Consider the following 21,273-nt stretch of genomic DNA (forward strand, 5'->3'; position numbering starts at 1 on the left):
TATTGTTCCCAGTGATTTTTCTTACACTTCAAGAAATCCTTCTTCTCATGTTTAGGTAATCTATGCCTGAAGGTGTGGGCTCCTTTTTATATAGAGAAACTTACTTTTGCATGCCTCTCATATAATTAATACATACAACAACATAACTACGACTTGAAACAAACGAAACTTAATGAAAATAACGTTTTATATAAAAACTGAAATAGGTTAGCGAGACAACAATGAAAGTAATAAGTTCGTCTTATTATAATCTTAAACTTGGCTACAATGTAAATTGTTATGCCAATAATAAACACGGCAGTTTTTTACAGCTTACAATATTATTTTCGAAAGTTACACAATTCAAATAAACATATTAGATCTACATATCCTTAACCATTTTTATTTTTTCAAATTTACCTTTATAATGCTCTTCATCATTTTATATGAGGTGCTGAATTTTTTAGTTTGAATGAAATGTCTAATGTGTGAAACATCTTTATCTATTAGTTCCTTCATGATGCATGTCGCTTTCTTTTTCGCAGCTTCAACGGACTCAAATATTGGTCCTCCCAATGTAGATTCCACTTTAGAAAATAGATAAAAATCGCATGGTGCAAAATCCGATGATAAAGTCTAACACTGGAGTGTTAAAAGTATCCTCACAGAACGACTTTGTCTTAGGGAGAATCGTGACGTGTCATTCCGTACGGATTATTTAGCAGCCCCTTCCCCAATTACAGAAATATTTAATTGACAGTCAAATTGCTACAAATTTTTATTCTCGGCTATCTTGAAAACACTTACACGCTGTTTTTCCAAGTTTAATAACAATTCATTGCTATACTGTTACAATCAATATTTTAATATAAGCATTCTTATGTGAATTGTGCCATTAACTGGAATTTTCCTATCGTAAAAAGCTTCTTTGGGTGAATCAATTATGTAGGCTCTATCCTGTTGAAACCTTAAAAATATATGAGTAGCACACCAAACAGTAATTTTTGTGGATGGAAAGGTGTTTCGACAAAAGCTTGTGGATTTTCCTCAATTCAAATCTAAAAATTTTACTTATTTACGTACCTAAAATGATTTTAATAGGAGAACAAAGTTTTGAAAGAAAATTCAATATAAATATCAATTTGTGCTTCAGCCCTATGATCATTTGGCTTCAATTATTGCGCAAGTTTATCTGGAAATCTTTCAAATCAATATTCTTTTATCATATCTTCTATAAAGGGAAAGAACACAATCCCTGTAGCTCAGAATAGATTTGAATCTTCTTTAATGCTTCCTTGTACAGCGACTATAGCTTCTTCAGTGTGTACTGTTCAGCGGTTATCAATAAGAGTACTTAAACGTAGTTGGAAACGATCCATTGTTAACCGACTTAGCCGATAAAAAAAACGATTATGTACGCCATAATAGTGCACAATAATTTTGACGAACAGAACCAATATTTTGATGAAAAACCTCAACGGTATGCAAGCCCTTTTACATTGGAGTAATTCGAGTGGTGCCTGCATGGAGACATATGTGGATATTGATCTTGAATCTTGAACTTTTGTAGGTTATAGTAGAAAGACGTGCCTTGGTAGCTGATTTCACAGACTTGTATTTCTCCAAAGACATATTCCCGATAAATTGAAGTTCTTAGCGTATGCAGGCGAACTCGATATTCATGAGCCACGTCTGCCTGTCGATTAGGTCTTGTAAAAACTGCTCAAGGCGGGATTATGTTGGACAGCTCGGAAGAGCATTTGCCTTGGTAGTAACGGTAAAAAAGAGTCATATCGGTGACCTTTCCTCTATGCTCTAAGCTGTCGAAGATTCTGGTCAGCTGCTAAGCTGAGCATTTTCAGGATATGGATAAGAGCCGAGCTCCATATGTGCAAGCAATAATCAAAAAATGGACGAATCTGTGCCTTGTAGAGTATTAGAAGCTATTGCGGAGTATATAGCTTTTTGATCTTAAAGAGAGCTATGCAGCTGCTTTGGCTAAATCGGCAAGGTGACCATGTTACGACACCCAACGAATTTGCGAATTTGCGGTGATGGTAATATTTTATGTTCAAATCCTGAGCTGCAGTTCTTTGTAAAAATAGCAGCTTGGTTCTGCATTAAACTCAATCAAATTGCTTCCACTCCATTCCAGAATGTTTTCAAGATCGGTGTTAATGATGGTGATCTGCTGCTGTCTATGGATTTGGGTAGTAGCCGAGTTTATTGAGGCGGTTGATTTGAACGACGACACCAGTGTGCTATCGTCGGCAAATAGATCGGGTTTGTAGTTTTGTCGAGTAGTTCATTGATGTACAAGAGAAAGAAAGTAGGTGACAAGATGCATCCCTGAGGAATACCAGTATTTTCAATTCAAGTTATGAGCTCCTAAAGAAATTTTTTTCAAACATTCGCCTATAAAAAAGAAAAAAATTGTCCATTATTATTTTATTATTAACGTAACATATAAATTGAAATACCAAGTTTTTTTATATAACTTTTTTCTGTGGAAAAATAAAACTAATAATAACTTGATCTTATATTCGGAAAAAATTTCTCAAATGTAAATTCTATCGGAGAATTAAAATCAAATTGTGAAACGTCAAATATAATAAAAACTTTATACGATTCTTTAAGAGGATGAGAAGTATTTTTTATGCTTTCTAACCGATTATTTATCAATTTCTCAATAAAGTTACATAAACGTAAAAAATATTTGAAAAAAGGATACATTTTTGCATAATCCTGATGTTTTGATGTACGATTTAATTATAAGGTATAGTGAAGTAGTTTTGTTTGATAACTTACTGTTTTACTATAATTAAGCTATTAAAAGGACTCGCTTGACTAAATAGTTATAAATTTCATGCATTCCATAAAGGCATTAAGTGCTATTTATAATTTCCGTTGGAGTTTCGCAATTTGTGAGGTAGGAGATAAATATAAAACTAAAATATGAAGCTTATTTTCCTATTTATTATAACTTTTAATGTATAAATATTCCGTACTTGTGACCAAAAATCAAATCATCAAGTTACGTCTTTTATCAGTTAAAATCATTATAATTTATAGACGGAATGATTGGAAAACAAAAAAAAACAGCCAAAAAGGTGAAGCTACGAATATCTATAACCAATTTATCACGACTATATAAGGGAATTTAAAGGATACAAGACTAGAGAATGACCTAAATGAAGATATAGAAGACCAAAAGAAAAGAAAAATAAACCTTAGGAAATTTTGAACACAACGTACTGTGAGTCTTCATTAGAGATGATCTTTGTAACAAAATTAAAAACTTCAGAAGTACAACTCATAAGGCATAAATTACTAGAGCTAATACGGCAAAGGTAAAGCTTGAACCATTTCTAGAGGAATGAAGAGTAGTATTCATAAGATATAGTTGTTATAACGCAGGATGGGCTCAATAAATAAATAATTTTGTTCCGGTTTTATATTAGAATTATTTTAGATTTTCAACATATATGAATATTACTAACATGGATGCATCGTTACAGTTTCAATATTTTCAATATATTAATAAGAAAATTCATTGAACAAGTGTGGTTTTATTAAACAACAGTTTGTTTTTCAGTTCATTATAAGCATCAATTTCTATACATTTCGAGAAAGTGCTCGACAAGAATTTATTTTTATACGATTACGAACGATATAAACATTCCAAAAGAATTGTTGTTAATCTCTCTAAAATGTCATTCAAACGTACAAAAATGAAGATCAAAGTAAATTATACAAAATAAGAAAGTATCGACACCAACACAGGATTAGTGTCATCTAACATCTACTTAAAACAAGATCAACAAAATGACTGGCATGTCTTGTAAAGTAAAGTAAAAACAATTTTGTCTCATAAGATGGAATTTATGGCCTAAACTCTGAATTAAATATTTATAAAACGAACCATAACATTCACCAAAATCATAATATCTCTCTCGAAGTGAATGCTACAGTTTTTGCTTCGATTAGAGAAGGCTTCTCACAGAAATGGTACAAATGAAGCACAAATCAATTTGCATAGAACTGGAGCGGTTCTAAGAGATAAGAAGAAATCAAAATCAAGACCGAATTTTGCGACATCAAACGCTGAGACAAAGTTTTGTTACTTATATTTTGCTTCCACCACAAATAAGCAATGATACGATAAGGAGACAACTTAGAACCCAAGCACACATACAGTAAGAATCTTTTGTACTCTAGTATACAGAAGGCAGTGGTCGAATATAATGTTCTCAAATGTAGCTGGATTTACTGGGTATCCAAAAAAAAACGAAAGAATTGTACAGAACACGGCAGTCGTTTGAAGAGTTCGTCTTAATGTTAAGATAAAATTTCTGAAATCGTTGGTGATATCCATACCAAGTACATTGTTTACACTACCACTACCCTCTGCATTCCATATGTCTGCATTCTAACATGTACATAATTAGAATTACCAGTCTCAGTTCTGAATTCCTCTATTGTAGGCAGATTTCTTCTTCATTCATTACAATACTTAATCGTGTAACTAAGAAATCGAAACTTATGTATTGGTAATGCCAGCTAATAACGCTGACCTCTATCAAATGCAGACTTCTTGTAATGTAATGGATAGTAGCTTACGAACTATCATGAAGTATCCTTAAGATTAGTTTAAATGAAGAATGCTCTTGACCAAAGTAAAATCAGATGTCAAAAATGAGATACGGAACATGCTTAAGCACTATGATTACCTCTTTAGATTGTTTTGAACTCCTTTTGGTATATTTTTGCTTAAATCATCTCTTAATAGTGGCTGAAATTTAAAAAACCAATTATATATTTGTGGAGTTTTCATTTCTGTTCAAACTCACAGCAATATGATTTGAAATTATGCGTTAATTTTGCATAGGGGTGTATTTCACTTTATTTGTCACATTACATTATTTCAATCATTCAAATTATGCCATATGATGAACTCTTATGTTGTTTTTTCTGTAATTCACTGCGATTCGTTTGACGCACTAAATCATCATGTTCATAATATATGTCACTATTTCGTCATCATTTGGATCCCAAAGGAATGAATCATATTTATTATTACTATGACTGTCTTATGATACAAGGTTGAATATCGTATATTATTACGTTGATTTAAGTAGTGTCCGCCTTATTTTGCAAGTTTTATAAGTAATTTAAACTTATAATAGAAATTATAACACTAGAAGCTAATTCGCTAATATTATACCATACAATTTCTATTATTTCTGTTAACTCATTTTTTGTATATAATCAATTGATTTGAACCATCAAACCCCAAAACAAATAGTTTCTACATAAACTCCAATTGTGACGTGCTGAATTAACGATAAATGCATAAAAACTTTTTAAAGCTTATCAGTTTCTGGCTATTCAATGTCTCATTACAATCAAAATATATTCTCTAATCTTCTAAACAGCTCTGGTATTATTGAAATGTTTGATATAGTTTTATTCACGTAGTTCGATTGATTTTTCTGACAACAATCTTGTATTTGAGATAGGAATAATCTGTGTGCCTAAATTGAAATCTAGGATGTTTGGGCGATAGTATATTGGACCAAATTGTGTACGTATACTTTCAAAAATGGACAAATTCTCACAAATACAACAACAACCTAATATACAGGATGTTTGAGAAAATAAATAATTCTACACTACCATCTGAAGGCCAGGGGCGGCTCATGCCCAATGGTTAACAATCCGTAGCTTTACAGGGACAACCTGTACAATCTAAAGTAGTATAGAATTATTTATTCCGTCAAACACACTACAAGGACATACGTAATCATCCATTAAAAATTCATAATGTCGACTGTATAATTTAGAAAATATACTTAAATATAAGTTCTAATTTTGTCACTTTAAAGGCCTATACCTCTAAAACGAAGGGTCGCATGAGAAAATTTTTTTATGTCACAGCATTATTGTATTCAAATGTGAACTAGAGTGAATGGATTTAGTAAAAACCGTTGCTCTTTTCCGTTTTCGAATACTTACCTGCCACCTATAATCAGTTACTTGGGACACTTTTTGGCTGAATTTACTAGTGAATTTAAACGACCTTTGTGAAACCCTAGGTCAGGTTATTAATTTAAACCTAGCACCTAGAGATGTCTCCTTGTTTTGTTTGTACCCAAAAGTTTTTATGGAAAGTTCGCTTTCTTTGGAGCAATCTGTTGTCTAGCTTATCTATTAAAAGGTTATGTGTCAAATGCTTCGGCTGAGTAGATTTTATGAATTATCCATAGTTTAACATTTAATTTTTTGGTAAAATTAGATTAAGTTATGGTGTATTAGATGACAATGGAGGTTTTGCAACTTGCAATTGAGCTTAGAGAAATAGAAGAGGCTATCCGTAAATCAATAGAACGCATTTGCCATATACTGACCTAAAAATTATGCATGCGTAAACTATCCGCGCTTTGAGATCCGCTTTCGATCAGAAACGCATTCGAATGACCATTTCCCAAACCGTATTGATGCGGTTTATGCAAAATAATTTTTTTGCGGCGATTCACAACTGTAGACGAAACCTGGATCTACTTCTACACTAATGAAACGAGAATAAAGTCAAGACAATAGTTGTAAATAGCGAACCTACGCCTACCCTTTTTTGGGATAATTTTAAGATTGTGCTCATCTATTTTCTTCAAAAAATTAGAAAAATAACAAGGGAGTAGTATGCACCATTGCTTGTTATGGTAAAGGGAAAAATTGCAAAAAAAGAAAGTAGTTTTCTATCAGGACAAAGTTCCTTCTCACACGGTGAACGCTATTGCTGAAAATCACCAATTGCACTACCACATTCACCAGATTTGGTTCACAGCGGCTTTTTCCTAGCATTCAAACTTCACCAGTAGGAGAAAAACGTTCATCCGATCATGGCATTATCGCCTTTTTTGAGGATAAAGTCGGTAACTATTATTTAGAAGGGATAAAAAGGTTACAACGTCGCCTAAAACAATGTAGAGACTTTTTTTGAAAAATAAAAATATCTTGTTTTTTCTTATATGTCGGAAACTTTTCATACAACCCTCCTTTAAATAACTATTATATTTCTTCCTAATAGTTTTTTATATTCACTGTTTTTATAGCTCCTTTCAAAGAAACCACTTTTTGTATCCTAATATTAGAATTTTTTTATTTTTAATATTAATATACATATCGAAATGAAGTGAAACTGTGAATAAAATGAAACTTGTCTAGAGAAAGTTGTTGAATTGTTATTGTTACGTTTTTTAAAACATCTACACGATCGCTGGGAACAGAAACGACTATTCTTGCATTTTCAACATAATAGGCGCAACAAGAATGTATTTAAAGAAAAGAATAGGCGTCAAAACAATAATCGATAATTTCTAGAAGATGTATTTATATGATAAAACACAACGATTTAGAAAAACACATATTTTCGTATAATAACAGCTGAGTTTTATACAGTAAATTGCTAATATTTCGATTTCTGTTAAGTTTACAATAAAAGTTAAATAGTAGTATATTATTTAACGAGCAATTGAAGTGATTTATGATCATTACTGCAAATTGAATCCTATGCTCTATCTACGTCTATAGCAATAACTACTAAAAGATACTAAGCTCTAGTTGTAACGGTTCATTTTATTTCAACTACTACCCAGCCAGTCGTAGGCTGCAACATATTACCACCATCACTACTGGTCTTTAAAACTTTCTGGAGTGGGATAGAAGCAATTTGATCGAGTTCAATGCAGGAAAGACCCAGACTGCTATTTTTACAAAGAAGGCTATAACTGCAGCTCAGGAATTGGTCCTGTCTGGACATAAAATACAACCATCACCGCAAATTCGCTTGTTGGTTATTGAGATTGGAAGCATTATGTCCTGACATAGTCACGTGGTCAATTTAGCCAAGGCAGCTTAACAAAAACTTTGAGAGCAAAAATCTATATACTCCGCAACAGCTTCTAATCCTTTACAAAGCCGAGATTCGTACATATTTAAAATATTGCTCACACATTTGGAGCAGTTCGACTTATAACCAAAAACATGGACAGCTTTGAGCATAGAAGGGTCGCGGATCTGACTGTGTTTTACCGTTACTACCACGACAAATATGTAGAAGTGATTTTTGTAAATTTATTGTTTTTTTGTACTTGTTGCATATATGTGGTTAATGTACTGAGGTGTTATAGAACTGTATGATCTATTTGACGTATCTGTCTTATTTTTTTCGGTATCATCAATGTATCCCTCAACCCCAGTAATTGACCGACAACCGCCATGTCGCTTAAGTGTAGTTATATATAAAAACTCACCCAGTACATTAATTCATTACAAATTTTTATCGATGCAGTTATGTTCGCACAGATTTTAATTAAAATTTCCGTTAATTTCTGCTTAGTTTTCCCAATCTTATTATGAATAACCTTTATTTTATATTTATGGTTTATATATGAAAATCGTTAACTTCGTGGGTGGGCATCGGAAATGTGACATTTAAAACAGGCATTTTGTCAGTGCCAGAAGCACGTACAATCTCTATAGCGATCATATTTTGCTACGTGACGGTTATGCGAGATTCCAAGACAAGTCAAGAATCGAAAACAACATTCATTTTGCAGATTATGCACATCACAATTGCATGTTTATAAAAGATTATGTCAAAAGCTGGAAGAATTTCCTATATGTTTTATTTTTATACTGAAGCCATAAATATTTTTTTTTTATAATTGAATTGGGTACTTTGTATCAAATAAATCTCATACCTGTTGCAGAGCTCTCGTTTTATCTTCACATCCTATAAAAATTGAGATTTGTATACGTTGGGTTTTACTTTAAATCTTATGCATCTTACGTTAACTAATATTTTAATCAAGATTAAGCAGAAAACTTTATTTTTATAAATTAAAGCAACTTATTTTCGACCATTACGAGTAATTGCTGTGTTCTTCCATATTTTTCAGCTTTATTTTTTACTAAAAGATTAAGTTCAATAAATACCGTTTGGGTCTCCTAGAATATTGAAATGCAACAGCTTATTAATAGTTTTTAATAGCAATAGTACATTCTCAAACTGAATTTTTTTTGTACATTCAGTAGAAGTAGAAATAATAATTGTCTGACTTTACCTTTGCTGTATAAAATATTAAGTCGTATTTAAAAAATTTACATTTGAAATTAAAAACTGACATCTTTCAGAGTTTTTATAAAAAGTGAACTGTTTACAAAATAATGAATTATTTTGACAATGTATAAAATATTTTAGGTCAAAATTATATGTAAATATATATAAATTTCTTTAATTTCTTATTTCTTAGACCTTTTGGTATGTTTATGTGTCTAAATCTTCTTAATTTTAGGTCTCTTCTGTTACAAACTTATAAAAAGGTGTGATTTTGAAATTAGGAGACGGATATTAATTCGATATTAATTTTCAATTTAAACCAATGAAACCATTCAAAGAAATATGTTTATTTATTATTTTTATCAAGGTTTACTATCTGAATAACATAAAAAATAGTGGGAAATAATTTAAAAGTGTACGATTTTACTTTTCCTTTTACTTTCTTTTTACTTTTAAGAACTTTCTCTCCATAAACCCCAAATACAGTCTCCAATCACGTTTCCATTGTATTGGCCTTGGTAACATTGTTTAAAGCTCACAATGTCCTAATGCAAACATTATTTTAGACCTTCTCACATCAATATCAACTTAAAAAGTATAGAAATAAGATGTCTATTATATTTTATTTACCGCTTTAAAAATTGTTCACCATCCAAACATCTTTTACAGAACTACAAGCAACATTTGCAGGCTACGACTTGTCTTGACGTCAAACACGACTAGAAACTAAAATAAATTTACCACTTATATAACAAAATTAATCAGCCTCATATTCGTACAAAATTATAAAATAATTTCAAGTATAAACAAATTTTTTTTCTTTGTACTTCGGACGAAAGAATGCATCTTTTGCACCTATTTCGAGACAGAGATGCACAGTTCAGAGCTCTCATGTACAGCTCTGGAAATAGGTGCAAAATATGCGTGCTTACTTTTGACTGTCTATAAAGAATAATAGTATATACCACTATGTCAGAAATTTTATAGCTTTCGGCGTGGTACAGAAATCTCAATCTTCCTGCCCTAATAGTGTTATGAACTATTGTATGTAGAATCCTATAGTATATCTATGAGGATGTATTGATATCTAGTTAACCTAGAGCAGTTCCATGCATAAACAAAATATTGCGTTACAAAGCAACGAACAATAATTTATTAGAAGTGTAGAAGTGTAAAATTTGGCATCAAAAAATAAACCAGAGTTACGCAATAAATTAAAAGAAATTGTGAAAATCGAAAAATTTGAGTATCGAACCATTATCAAGTACCTGTATTTAAAAGGATTAAGAGGAGATTTACGAAGATATGCTTAATACCCTTGGTGATCAATGTCCTTCGTATGCGACTGTGAAAAATTGGACTGCAACCTTCAAAAGAAGTAAATTTTCCATTGAAGATGATGACCGATCGGGAAAGCCAGTTTCTGTGTTAGTCCCCGAAAATATCGATGCAGTTCATGACATGATTTCATCAGATCGTTGAATTGGGATAAAACGGATATCTGAACCTCTGAATATTTCATACGAATGCATTCATCATATAGTTTACCTCAATTTGGACATTAGAAAAATTGCTGCAAAATGGATGAATGTTGATCAAAAGCGTGCAAGGGTAGAAGCATCGCGTTCGATCTGGGCTCGATTTGAAAACGATGTAGACTTCTTAAACCGAATTGTTACTATGAATGAGACTTTGGTACATTTCTACGATCCAGAAACAAAGCAACAATCGATGGAATGGCAACACTCTGGTTCTCCAAGACCTAAGAAGTTTCGTGTCCAAAAATATGCTGGAAAAGTTCTTGCTTCAGTTTTTTGGGATTGCCATGGAGTAATCATTGTTAATTTTTTGGATAAGGGTAGAACAATAACAGGAGATTACTATTGGACACTACTGACCACTCTACGGGAAAAAATTAAAGAAAAAAGACGTGGAAAGCTATCCAAAGGTGTATTGTTTTTGCAGGATAACGCCTCTGCACACAAATCTCACGTTGCCATGCAAAAAATTCGTGGTTTAGGGTTTGAAGTACTAAAACACCACCCTTATTCACCAGATTTAGTTCCGTCCGACTATCATCTCTTTCCTCAACTGAAAAAATTTTTTTCCAACGAGGCAGTAATATGAAATTTTGGAGATCTGGTTTGCAGAACAAGAAGAAACATTTTTTTTTAAAGGTCTAGAGACGTTGCAGGTTCGCTGTAATGAATGTATCCAATTAAGAGGAAAATATGTTGAGTAATGAAATATTTTGACACTGAAATTTTGTTTGATTCTACAATAGGCTAAGAATTTTTCAATATATCCTCGTATATATGTATGTTCAAAGTTAAAAGTACAAAATATATCACTAATCTTATAAACCATATATATTTTACCAATAATAATTCATTTAGATGGACATAATTTTAGGTTTACGTTATTATAATTGCATATTGCAGTACCACTTTTTCTTTGGATTAACAATTATTAATTGAAAGCAGTGAGTAAAATAATTTGCATGACTTTCGTAAAACTTTAGATATGGTATTTTTGAAAAATATTTTGTAATCGATTGAAATAGCATGCTGTAGTAAGTAATATTAGTCTATTTGTATATTATAATACAATTTCAATTTTTCAGTATAAAACTGAGATCTGTTAATACTTAGGGTGTTTAATTATTTCCAGATGAAAGTGGAGTTTCTGAAGCTCATTCATCTCCTATGCTTGCATCACCCCGAAATGGTACAAAAAGTGCTACCACCAGCCCGGTGACTTCCATTTCAAAACGAATCGGTCACGACTGGCATCATGAAGAAGATCTTGACAGGATAGTTAGTTTACACGGAAGAGCGAGCCTGTCCACTCTAGGGGTGAGTAACATAAAGATAAAGCATTGCTATGGTTCGAATACTTTCCAAACAAATAACTAAAAAATTAAAAAAGTAATTGCAAGACAAGATCTAGTCTTCGTCTTGGTCTTGCGTTTGTAGTCTTTATCTCACAGAGTCCAGTCTTGGTTTTGTACCAAGACTCTTGCAAGTATTGTACTTTTTAAAATTTCAAATAAAGAATTAAGGTTTGTGACCATTAATCACTTCAGCGATAAAGTTTTTTAGGAAAAAATATTATAAATACATTTCGAATTGAGAAATCATTTGTACAAATGTGTCCGTGTAATGATAAAATATTCTGTTTATTCACAGTTACCACCACAGGATTTTTTGTTAATTAAATAAAGGTGCACTCCATTTTTACACCGGGATTGTGTTACTTATTTTAAATATTTTTCCATATTTTCATAATATCATAATTTGATTTGAATTTAATAAAAATTATTATGTCTGTCTTAAAATTTGTTACTCGTAATTGGTATTTTTTATGATTTATATGAGTGATATGCTATACAGAAAATAAAGTGTTCAAAAAGCAGAAATAATGCAGAAAATAGTTGTTTAATTCTATAATCAGGAAATTAGGAAGCACCGCCCTCCAAGTCACTACTTCAGTTCAAGAGAAAGATGAAAATCACTCGGAGCTACGTTGGGACGTTTTGATGGTTTTTCGAAAATGTCCCATTGAAGTTGCTGAAAGAGTCATTGGGTTACACGAGCGCTATGGAGACGGGCATTGTCGTAGATGAGAAAAATTCCAGATATCAGCATGCCTCTTCGATTTTTTTCAATAGCTCTCCATAAGCGTCACAAAGTTTCACAATATGAACCTACATTAATTGTTGTTCCAATCAACATGCAAAACAACAAGCAACCTTTTTCTTCCCAAAAAATAGTTGTCATAATCTCACGGCATTTCAATTCAGGTGATTGTCGTTTCGTTTCGAGCTTGTCGAAGTCTCATCACCTGTCACAATGGATTTCAATTCATTCATGGCCAAGAAACTCCAAAGCTGCACCCAATCAGCGCGAGTTTTTTGGTTAGGTCAGTCGACATTGTTGGGATCCAGCAGGCGAAAACTTTTCTGTAGCATAATTGTTCATTAACGATAGAGTACAGGGCAGCTTTGAAACTAGTTTTACTAATCGCTTAGTCAACTCGCCGTACAATGTCGTTTGTAGAAACAAACTTGTGTCCTTAACCCCCATCATCAAGAAAATCAACCATGTTTATGTGCATGCAATCCAACGGGAAATAACCTGTTCGAATCGCCAGTGACAAAGCGTTTCAGCGGATAAGATGTTGGCGATCATAATGTACGATCGGAGGTTGAAAATAAACAACCCTCGTATGTTACTGTTTGGAATTGCTTCCTATAATTCAATAATTACAATAATAGAGCTTATGTGAAGATTTTAATCAGTCCTAACTATTTCTCAATACTTCACAAACGATCAAGAAAATTTTTACTGTATATTTCGACTAAATAATTTTGATACTAGAATTGAGAAGAATATTTGAATAAATAAAAATTGCATGCTCGCTCTGGGGTCTTGCAGACCTAAAGCTGGTCTTGATTTTGGTGATGCTTTTTCTGCAAGACCAAGAACAAGCAACGCTGGTAAGGATGCTAAATTTTAGGAATGGTGTAAAGATTCATGTACCGTTAACTATGTGTTTTCTTCCTTAATTTATCAATAAAAAATTTATAGTGAGAGACCGTAAACAAATATTCTTCAAAACCTAATGCCTAATAATTATAATTCTAAATGGTCCTGCATATTGTACAATCTTCAATTTCATTACGACTTTTTTTCTTTTCCTGCTTCCTCTGATTAAAAGGACTAGGGATGGACGAAACAAGGTTGTTTGAATTACCAAATTGTCAAATGTACAAAATAGCCCTTGGAAATCGATAAATTTGCGACCATGGCAAAAGATAGACCGAACTTTCGCAATTACGGAAATTATATTTAGGAGACTATTTCCGATGGTATCTGCAACTATTTTAGTTAGTGCAAGAGTAGATCTTTAATCTCTAAAAAGCCATGGGTGTTGGAATTCCAGCATTTTATATTGATAACTTTATGGCTAAAAATGAAAATATCAAAAAGTGTAGAACGTAGAATCTATACACGGTCTAGCGCCACTAGAACCAAAATACAACAATATTGTGGAAGCTCAGGACATTTTCTAATCAATTACAACTTCCATTTTGGTTAATATTTCATTTATCAAAAATGTGTTGAAACGAAACGGCCTACCAAGAATTTTTTTCTACAATTGTTGAATTATAAATGTTAATTCCAATTTCAATTTTGACCCTCATTTTGAGTGGATTGGTTAATTTAAAATCGGTAGCAGAAACCCCAAGCAAAAAATATTAATTCACCAATATTTTAAAAATATTAAAATTGTGCCTCATCATTTTTAGATGAAGTAAGAAGTAAATAATATATTTCCAAAAGAAAAACCGAGCTATTTTTGCTTTATCACCATTTTCATCGGGCAACATGCATTCTTGGTAACGAAGGTGTTTTACATACAAGAAATTTCTGTCACATTTCAATAAGCAACGCATCCGTAGAAACCGTACGGTATACGACACGTCATTCTATAATATATTATTATACAGAGTGAGTTTTATGTATGGAACGCCTCAATTATCTCGAAAACAGCTTGTACGATTTTTATAAACTTTTGTGCACCAAGGTCTTTTGATATGGCCGGTATTATGATGGTATCTACATTGTTGTCAGATCTTTCATTTTTCCGGAAAAATAATGAACTTTGTTATTTCAGATAGATCACGCTATAAATTTTATTGTAATATTCTCTATACCTAAATGCCATAACTTCGGAGCTATAGATACATTTACAGTATCTTCACCAAAGTTACTATAAATATTGTACATCACGGCGATTACAGCACAAAATGTGTCCATTTACTTCAAGACAAAAAGCCAATTCTTTTTATCTCTGTGATAATGCTATTCCTGAATATTGGCAGGTTTTGTTCTATTAACGATGTTTTTTAAGTGACCCACTGGAAATAGTCTAAAGGACTCATGTCGGGTGATCGCGAAAGCCATTCGATAAAACCACATTATTTAGGTATTTCCTCACCACACACGCATAGTGAGACACCATCTTGTTGTAGTCAAATATTTTTATTTCTAATAATGAATTGAAGATATCTACTTAAATTTGGAAATATCCGAACCAACTCAGGTATAATACTATTTTCCAATAAATCTAAATACGCCGGACCCTTCAAATTACCTTCAATGAAAAAGAGACCAATTACTTTATCGCCTATTATTCCAGCGCATATATTCAGTTTTTAGGAATATTGAGGAGGATTGTTACGTGACCAGTATCTACAATTATGCCCATTCACGTTTCCATTAATACAAAAAGTGGCCTCATCGCAAAATATATCTGACAACGCTTGAACTAATGTTACTTTGTATGGATAGAATTTATTATCACGTAAATTTACATTAAGGATGTTTGCGAAATATCAAGTCCCTTGTATATTTGTCTTCAAACATGACACAAACATCTTAAGATTTGTTTTCAATTGATTCAGTTTTTCTGCGTCCTGATTTGGATAAATCTTTTACTGAACCCGTTTAGTTAAACTTTTTTACTAATTTACTGACAGTAGATCTTGTTATGGGATTTCGGTTAGGATATAAATTATTAAAGATATTACACTTTCTTGTTGACGTACACACCACATATAATTAAAATATCAATTCGTTCATTTTCAATCAACGATCCATTATGACTTTCAATAAACTTCAACAATAATAATTTATATAGAGATAACGCAAATGTAGCTACAACTCCGAAATTATGGCATTTGGGTATAGAAGAATTAAATGTAAAATAATAAGTATTTCTTAAAGATTTCGAAAAGCGAAAAATATACAAAATTTGAAATAAGAAAGTTCATTATTTTTCCGGAAAAAGTAAAGATCTGACAAAAATGTAAATACCACCATAATACCGGTCGTACCACAAGACCCTTGTGCACAAAAGTTTATATAAATCGTACAAGCGGTTTCGAAGATAATTGAGGCGTTTCATATATTAAACTCACTCTGTATAGATACATAACAAATGAAATAAAGTATCTACTGATAAAATTTATCTTAGTTGTACTTTTACTCATAATAGAGATAATCTCGCTGTTGACACCAAACAATCTATGTTCTTACATACTTTAACAATGACACAATTGAGGTACAGCATGAAATTGTATATAGGTTGTTACTGGATAAACGATCCAGTGTAATTAAAACTGTTGATAAAAATATACCTTTTGCTGTTGATGTATTTTGTGAATAAAGATTTGAAGTTCGTTTTATTTTTTAAAATATATTTGTGAGTATTTTAATATTGAGTTCATTTCAAAAGCTGTATAATCATTATATCAATGATTGATAAAAGTCTATTTTTAAAATACGATACATTTTTAATAACAACACCTCTGAACGTGAATAAATCAACTTCCAACTTAGGAAGCACGTGATACACTATGCATATCAATATTAATAAAAATATACAGTTGAACTTTTGATGATTAACCAATTTTCCTTATACATACAGGTTATGTTGTAGACATCACTGCGTTTATTTTGAATTAATTGTGACTCGTTCAATTTGTTAAATCTAAGATTGTTTATACTGCAAATTATTTTTTATATTTGATTAAACGCTTACTTGTATCTGTACTACAAATTCCATATAATTGTCATTAATCAATTTAGTTAAACCCATTGGAGAGCGGCTGAATTCTTATTTATTTTTAGCACATAATACAGATATTAATCATATGCGTCGCTAACAAGTATTGTGTTGTGGAAACGGACTTGCAGAGTTGCAAAATTTAAAATTTACTATGACGTGCTGAATCATTATCGCTCGTTTACTTATATTAGTCAAACTATGAAATGAAATTCTAAAAAATTTAATACATATGTGGCTGGCTCAGGCGTGTTTAAAAATAATAATCAGGATTTCATAAACGCCGTGTAGAGAAGGGTGAAATGTGTTAAAGGTATTATGAAGATACTCAATGAAATGAAATTTTTTTATTGATATTGTGTTATAAAAAAAGATTTTAAAAAAATCTTAAGTTAGGATACTAGGCAACCAAATATATCGTATGGATAAGATTTGAATTCACATCAGGCATTTAATAAGGAACTTAAGCACTCTGCGTGAAGTAAGATATATATAGGTCTTCCAATATCAATTACAGAGGACAGTTATGCGAGGAGCAATCAATATTTCATAAATACTCACGGCACTCATACCAAATTGAGAAATGAAAAATAATGTTTTCTCCCCGTATAAAATCCGGACTATCATCTCCATTATTTACCAATGAAAACATCGAATCATAAACTTAAACGCATTTCTATTGGTCGAAGCTGTCGGAAGGCGAATGTTCACAATTTTTTTTAAGGAGAATAGAGTTGGGACATTAAAAGTAATACAGCAAAAGGTAGCAGATTATCCAGAATACAATTACACCAGTTTAGAAAGATTCCGTCAAGTTTAGTCAGCATGTGGTTTTAAACACAAAAAACTGAATAAACGGATGGTAATAACCGAATCGTCAAGGATAGTTCGATGGCGACAAGATTATTTGCGACAGATAAAAGACTACCGAAGTTCTAATAGACGAATGGGGTACAAAAAGGGCTCAGTTCACGTCTGGTACCCTGTTTACACCAAACATTAACTTTACGGGCAGGTACATTTTACTTGTCTATTTACGTTTTATAATTTAATATTCAGTTGTAGCAAGTTAAACCAGGTATAATAATGATTTTTTTCCTAGTTCTAAGTAGTAATACAATGAAGTACATCTTTCTAAATAAATAATTTCTAATTCTAAATAAAAAATAATAAATTATAAAAATAGGTATCTACGCCTATAATATATATAAAACAAAATTGTCGGCAAAGGTTTTTATAATCTGCAATTGATATTGGAAGAATTTTACTTACATATGAAGTAAATCAGGTTTTTTCAAAAGTAATTGAAATATGTTTAGCTCATCTAACACGGGAGACCAACTCCATCTATGAAAAAATATAAACTCAAAGTAAATAAACTGATTGAATTAGTTATATAATTTATTTTGGAACTTGAATGACAGAAGATATTAGTCATATTCAATAGAATGATTATACAATTTAATAATATTGTTGGAATTAGCCCCACTCTCAACGTAGTGTCTGACGTACCTGAATTTGAAACTAAAATGTCAATGGAAGAGGATGAAGTTAGCAATTTATGGTTTTCTCCACTTTGTGCAAAGTTTATTCGTAGCCGATAATTAGTACGTCCTTTTCATCATTAACTCTACTCACTTAAAATCCTATTGTATATCAACCATAGTCATTTGTTTATTTATAAAAAATTGAAAAAATAAAAGTACGAAAATGCATAAAATATCATATCATTTAATTAATTTTTACTAGTTGTTAACTGAAGTTGTTAACTGTCTCTTAGATTCTATTGATTGCTTTTTTTGCTTTTCCATAGTTTTAAACTCTGATAATTCTGAAATCTTCTACTCAATTTTATACAAAGCAAAAACGTACTTTTCGTATGATGAAACAGCAGCATATATATCCCTATAGATTTATTAGACTGTTTAGAAGACAAAAATTATAACACATGATAAAGAGCATCTAGTGTTATAGGAGGATCAACACGAAATGAAAATCGATATAGTTTTCTGCAGCTAACTCTTCGAGACAAAATATACGGTCCTAGAGGACAGTAACGAAAAAGAAGTGCAAGTCTGTTATTGTAGACTTTAGATTTAAACAAAAACAAACACTTATTGGATAAGATTCAGTAATCTATTTTACACTTCTTCAGATCGAGCGATTTGGAAATGTTTAGTTTGCCACACAGCTACAGCCTAATGTAGCATATTGAATTGATATTCTGGTTCGAAATATAAATTGTTGCGATTCGAATAAGAGGAATAAACTACGTTAAATCGCATTTTTTTTTTATATGTTGTTTTGCTACTGATCTCTCTTATTTTACTATTTCATGACTTTATAGGTTTTTTTAGAAATTTCACACCAAAGTGTGATCGGTTGTAGTAGAAATCATTGAAATATTGGCATCACTCCGATTCAAATTCCGATTTTCCTGCATCAATATCTTCAAATGTATGTATGTATTTCATAACAAAATCGATCCTGATTAAATCACTTTCAACAAATACAAAAATCTCAATTCAAACTCTGAAACGCCATTCTGAACCACGTGGTTTAAAGAGCCTAATATCAGGTATAGTTCTTCATATATCAATTGCAGATATAAAAACTTATATCCTATAACACTTGCCGACAATTTTGTTTAATCTACCATAGGCGTAGATACCTCATTTTATAAATTTATTATTTTTATAAATACGTATGTATATGTATATGTTATGCGAGAAAATATTCGTTAAAAGGCAATCGAATTATTATAAATTGGAAGTTATATGCCATTATTAAGACATGCACTTTATTGTAGTCCTACTCGGAACTTAGAAAAAAATCATTATTATACCTTATTAACTTGCTACAACTGAATATACTATAAAACGTAAATAGACGAGTAAAATGTACCTACCTGTAATGGCGTTTGGTTTAAACAGGGTAATAGACGTGAACTGAGCCTTTTTTGTACCTTATTTTTTTCATTGGAAAACGAAATTTCAGAGCAAAAACCATAGAGGAAAATGATATCTTTGGTAATAAAAGAAAAGGAAAAAAAAGATTTCAATTCCAAAGTATGAACTAAAGTCATCATTTGATTGAATTATGATGGATTGTAAAGAGGGTGATACCATATACTTATCTTCTTCTTTGATAACATGTTCAACACAGTTTTCCCAAAGCTTTTTACTCAGAATTTTATACGGGGAGTAAACATTATTTTTCATTCCTTAATTTGGTACATATAACCTAACCTAATCTTAGTCCACGTAGATCTATTAACAGACTTTTCGAAAGGTCCTATTTGAATTAATGTTTTTACTATAAGTCATTTTCATTAAGTATAATTATGAATTTAATTTATTAAATTTGCAGGCTCGCTCGGATTCAATGGCGAGCGTGTACTCTGGAGCCGGAGAAGGCAGGTACGGCTCAGTTGCTGTTAGGGGGCAAGTAGAATTCGGTTTACAATACAACTACAAAGCTGGTGCATTAGAAATTCAAATTAAACAATGCAGAGATTTGGCGCCTGTGGATATAAAAAGGAATAGATCAGATCCTTATGTTAAAGTGAGTACTATATTTTTTATTATTAAAAATCGATAATTTTAAACTGCAAAAATTTATAATTGGTACGATAAAATAAAAAAAATTAACAACGACAAAGAAGTTTGAAAATTTCCATAAGTGAAAATAAAGGCTTTAGCTTTGATAGTTTGTATCTTGGATTAATACCTTTACAGTAAATGAATTAAATTATTAAATTTATTATTAAATTATGAAAAGAAATACGTTAAAAACTTTTTATTAAATAATTCAAGTGAGAAAACATTAATTAGAAACATTATAACTCACTTGAATCTCTATAAGGATCTACGAATAGACTTCGCAAAAAATCTTCAGCTAAAATAGACGATATTTTCATGCATACAATGCGATAATATTTTTCCAATGGTTTGAATATATTGAAGGGAAAATCTTTCTTTCTTGAAGGATTTGCTTACATTTCCGTTAACTGAAAATAAAATCACAACAAACAAGATAAACATTCTGAAAATAAACCGAAAACAAAGTTTAAGGACATGAACGCCAAAATATATAAATAGGTATAAATAATCGTTGCCAAGTTTCATTTATTTCAAACCAAATATGTATACAATTCGACCTTTAAAGTTCACAAGGTTACTGCAATTATTGCATGCGTATTAATTGTAGCATCTGATTCAGGTCAGATTTTAACATGGATATTAACAGAAGCCGTTTTAAAACTTATCAGCTGAAACTATTATGTGACTGTCATTTTATACGTACACTGATTATTTCACTAAAATTAATATTATACAGAGAGTGTCTATAAATTGGAATAAATGATTCAATCGCCGATTAACATTTTCAACCGCGACTTTTTACATAATGTAAGGGGGTTTTATTTAGAGATACGACGTTTATTTTGTTAAATAGCCACATTGTTATGTGGATAACTATTTTTTATGTATAGGTAACTTCATAGATCAATCACATTCTTTAGATAGCAAACTCGAGTTCTC

General features: G+C 31.4%; 1 protein-coding gene across 8 annotated transcripts in view; it reads left to right on the forward strand.

Annotated features, from left to right (window-relative positions):
• Positions 1-21,273, forward strand: part of LOC130898064 (uncharacterized) — a 299,991-nt gene that overhangs the window by 268,099 nt on the left and 10,619 nt on the right. For all 8 annotated transcript variants that reach the window (XM_057807100.1, XM_057807102.1, XM_057807104.1 and 5 more), the window contains 2 exons: positions 11,771-11,955; positions 20,102-20,296. In XM_057807100.1, the coding sequence (XP_057663083.1) occupies positions 11,771-11,955; positions 20,102-20,296 (380 nt within the window). The remainder of the gene's footprint in view (positions 1-11,770; positions 11,956-20,101; positions 20,297-21,273) is intronic.

Source organism: Diorhabda carinulata, chromosome 9, assembly GCF_026250575.1.
Source record: "Diorhabda carinulata isolate Delta chromosome 9, icDioCari1.1, whole genome shotgun sequence".
Taxonomy (NCBI): Eukaryota; Metazoa; Arthropoda; class Insecta; order Coleoptera; family Chrysomelidae; genus Diorhabda; species Diorhabda carinulata.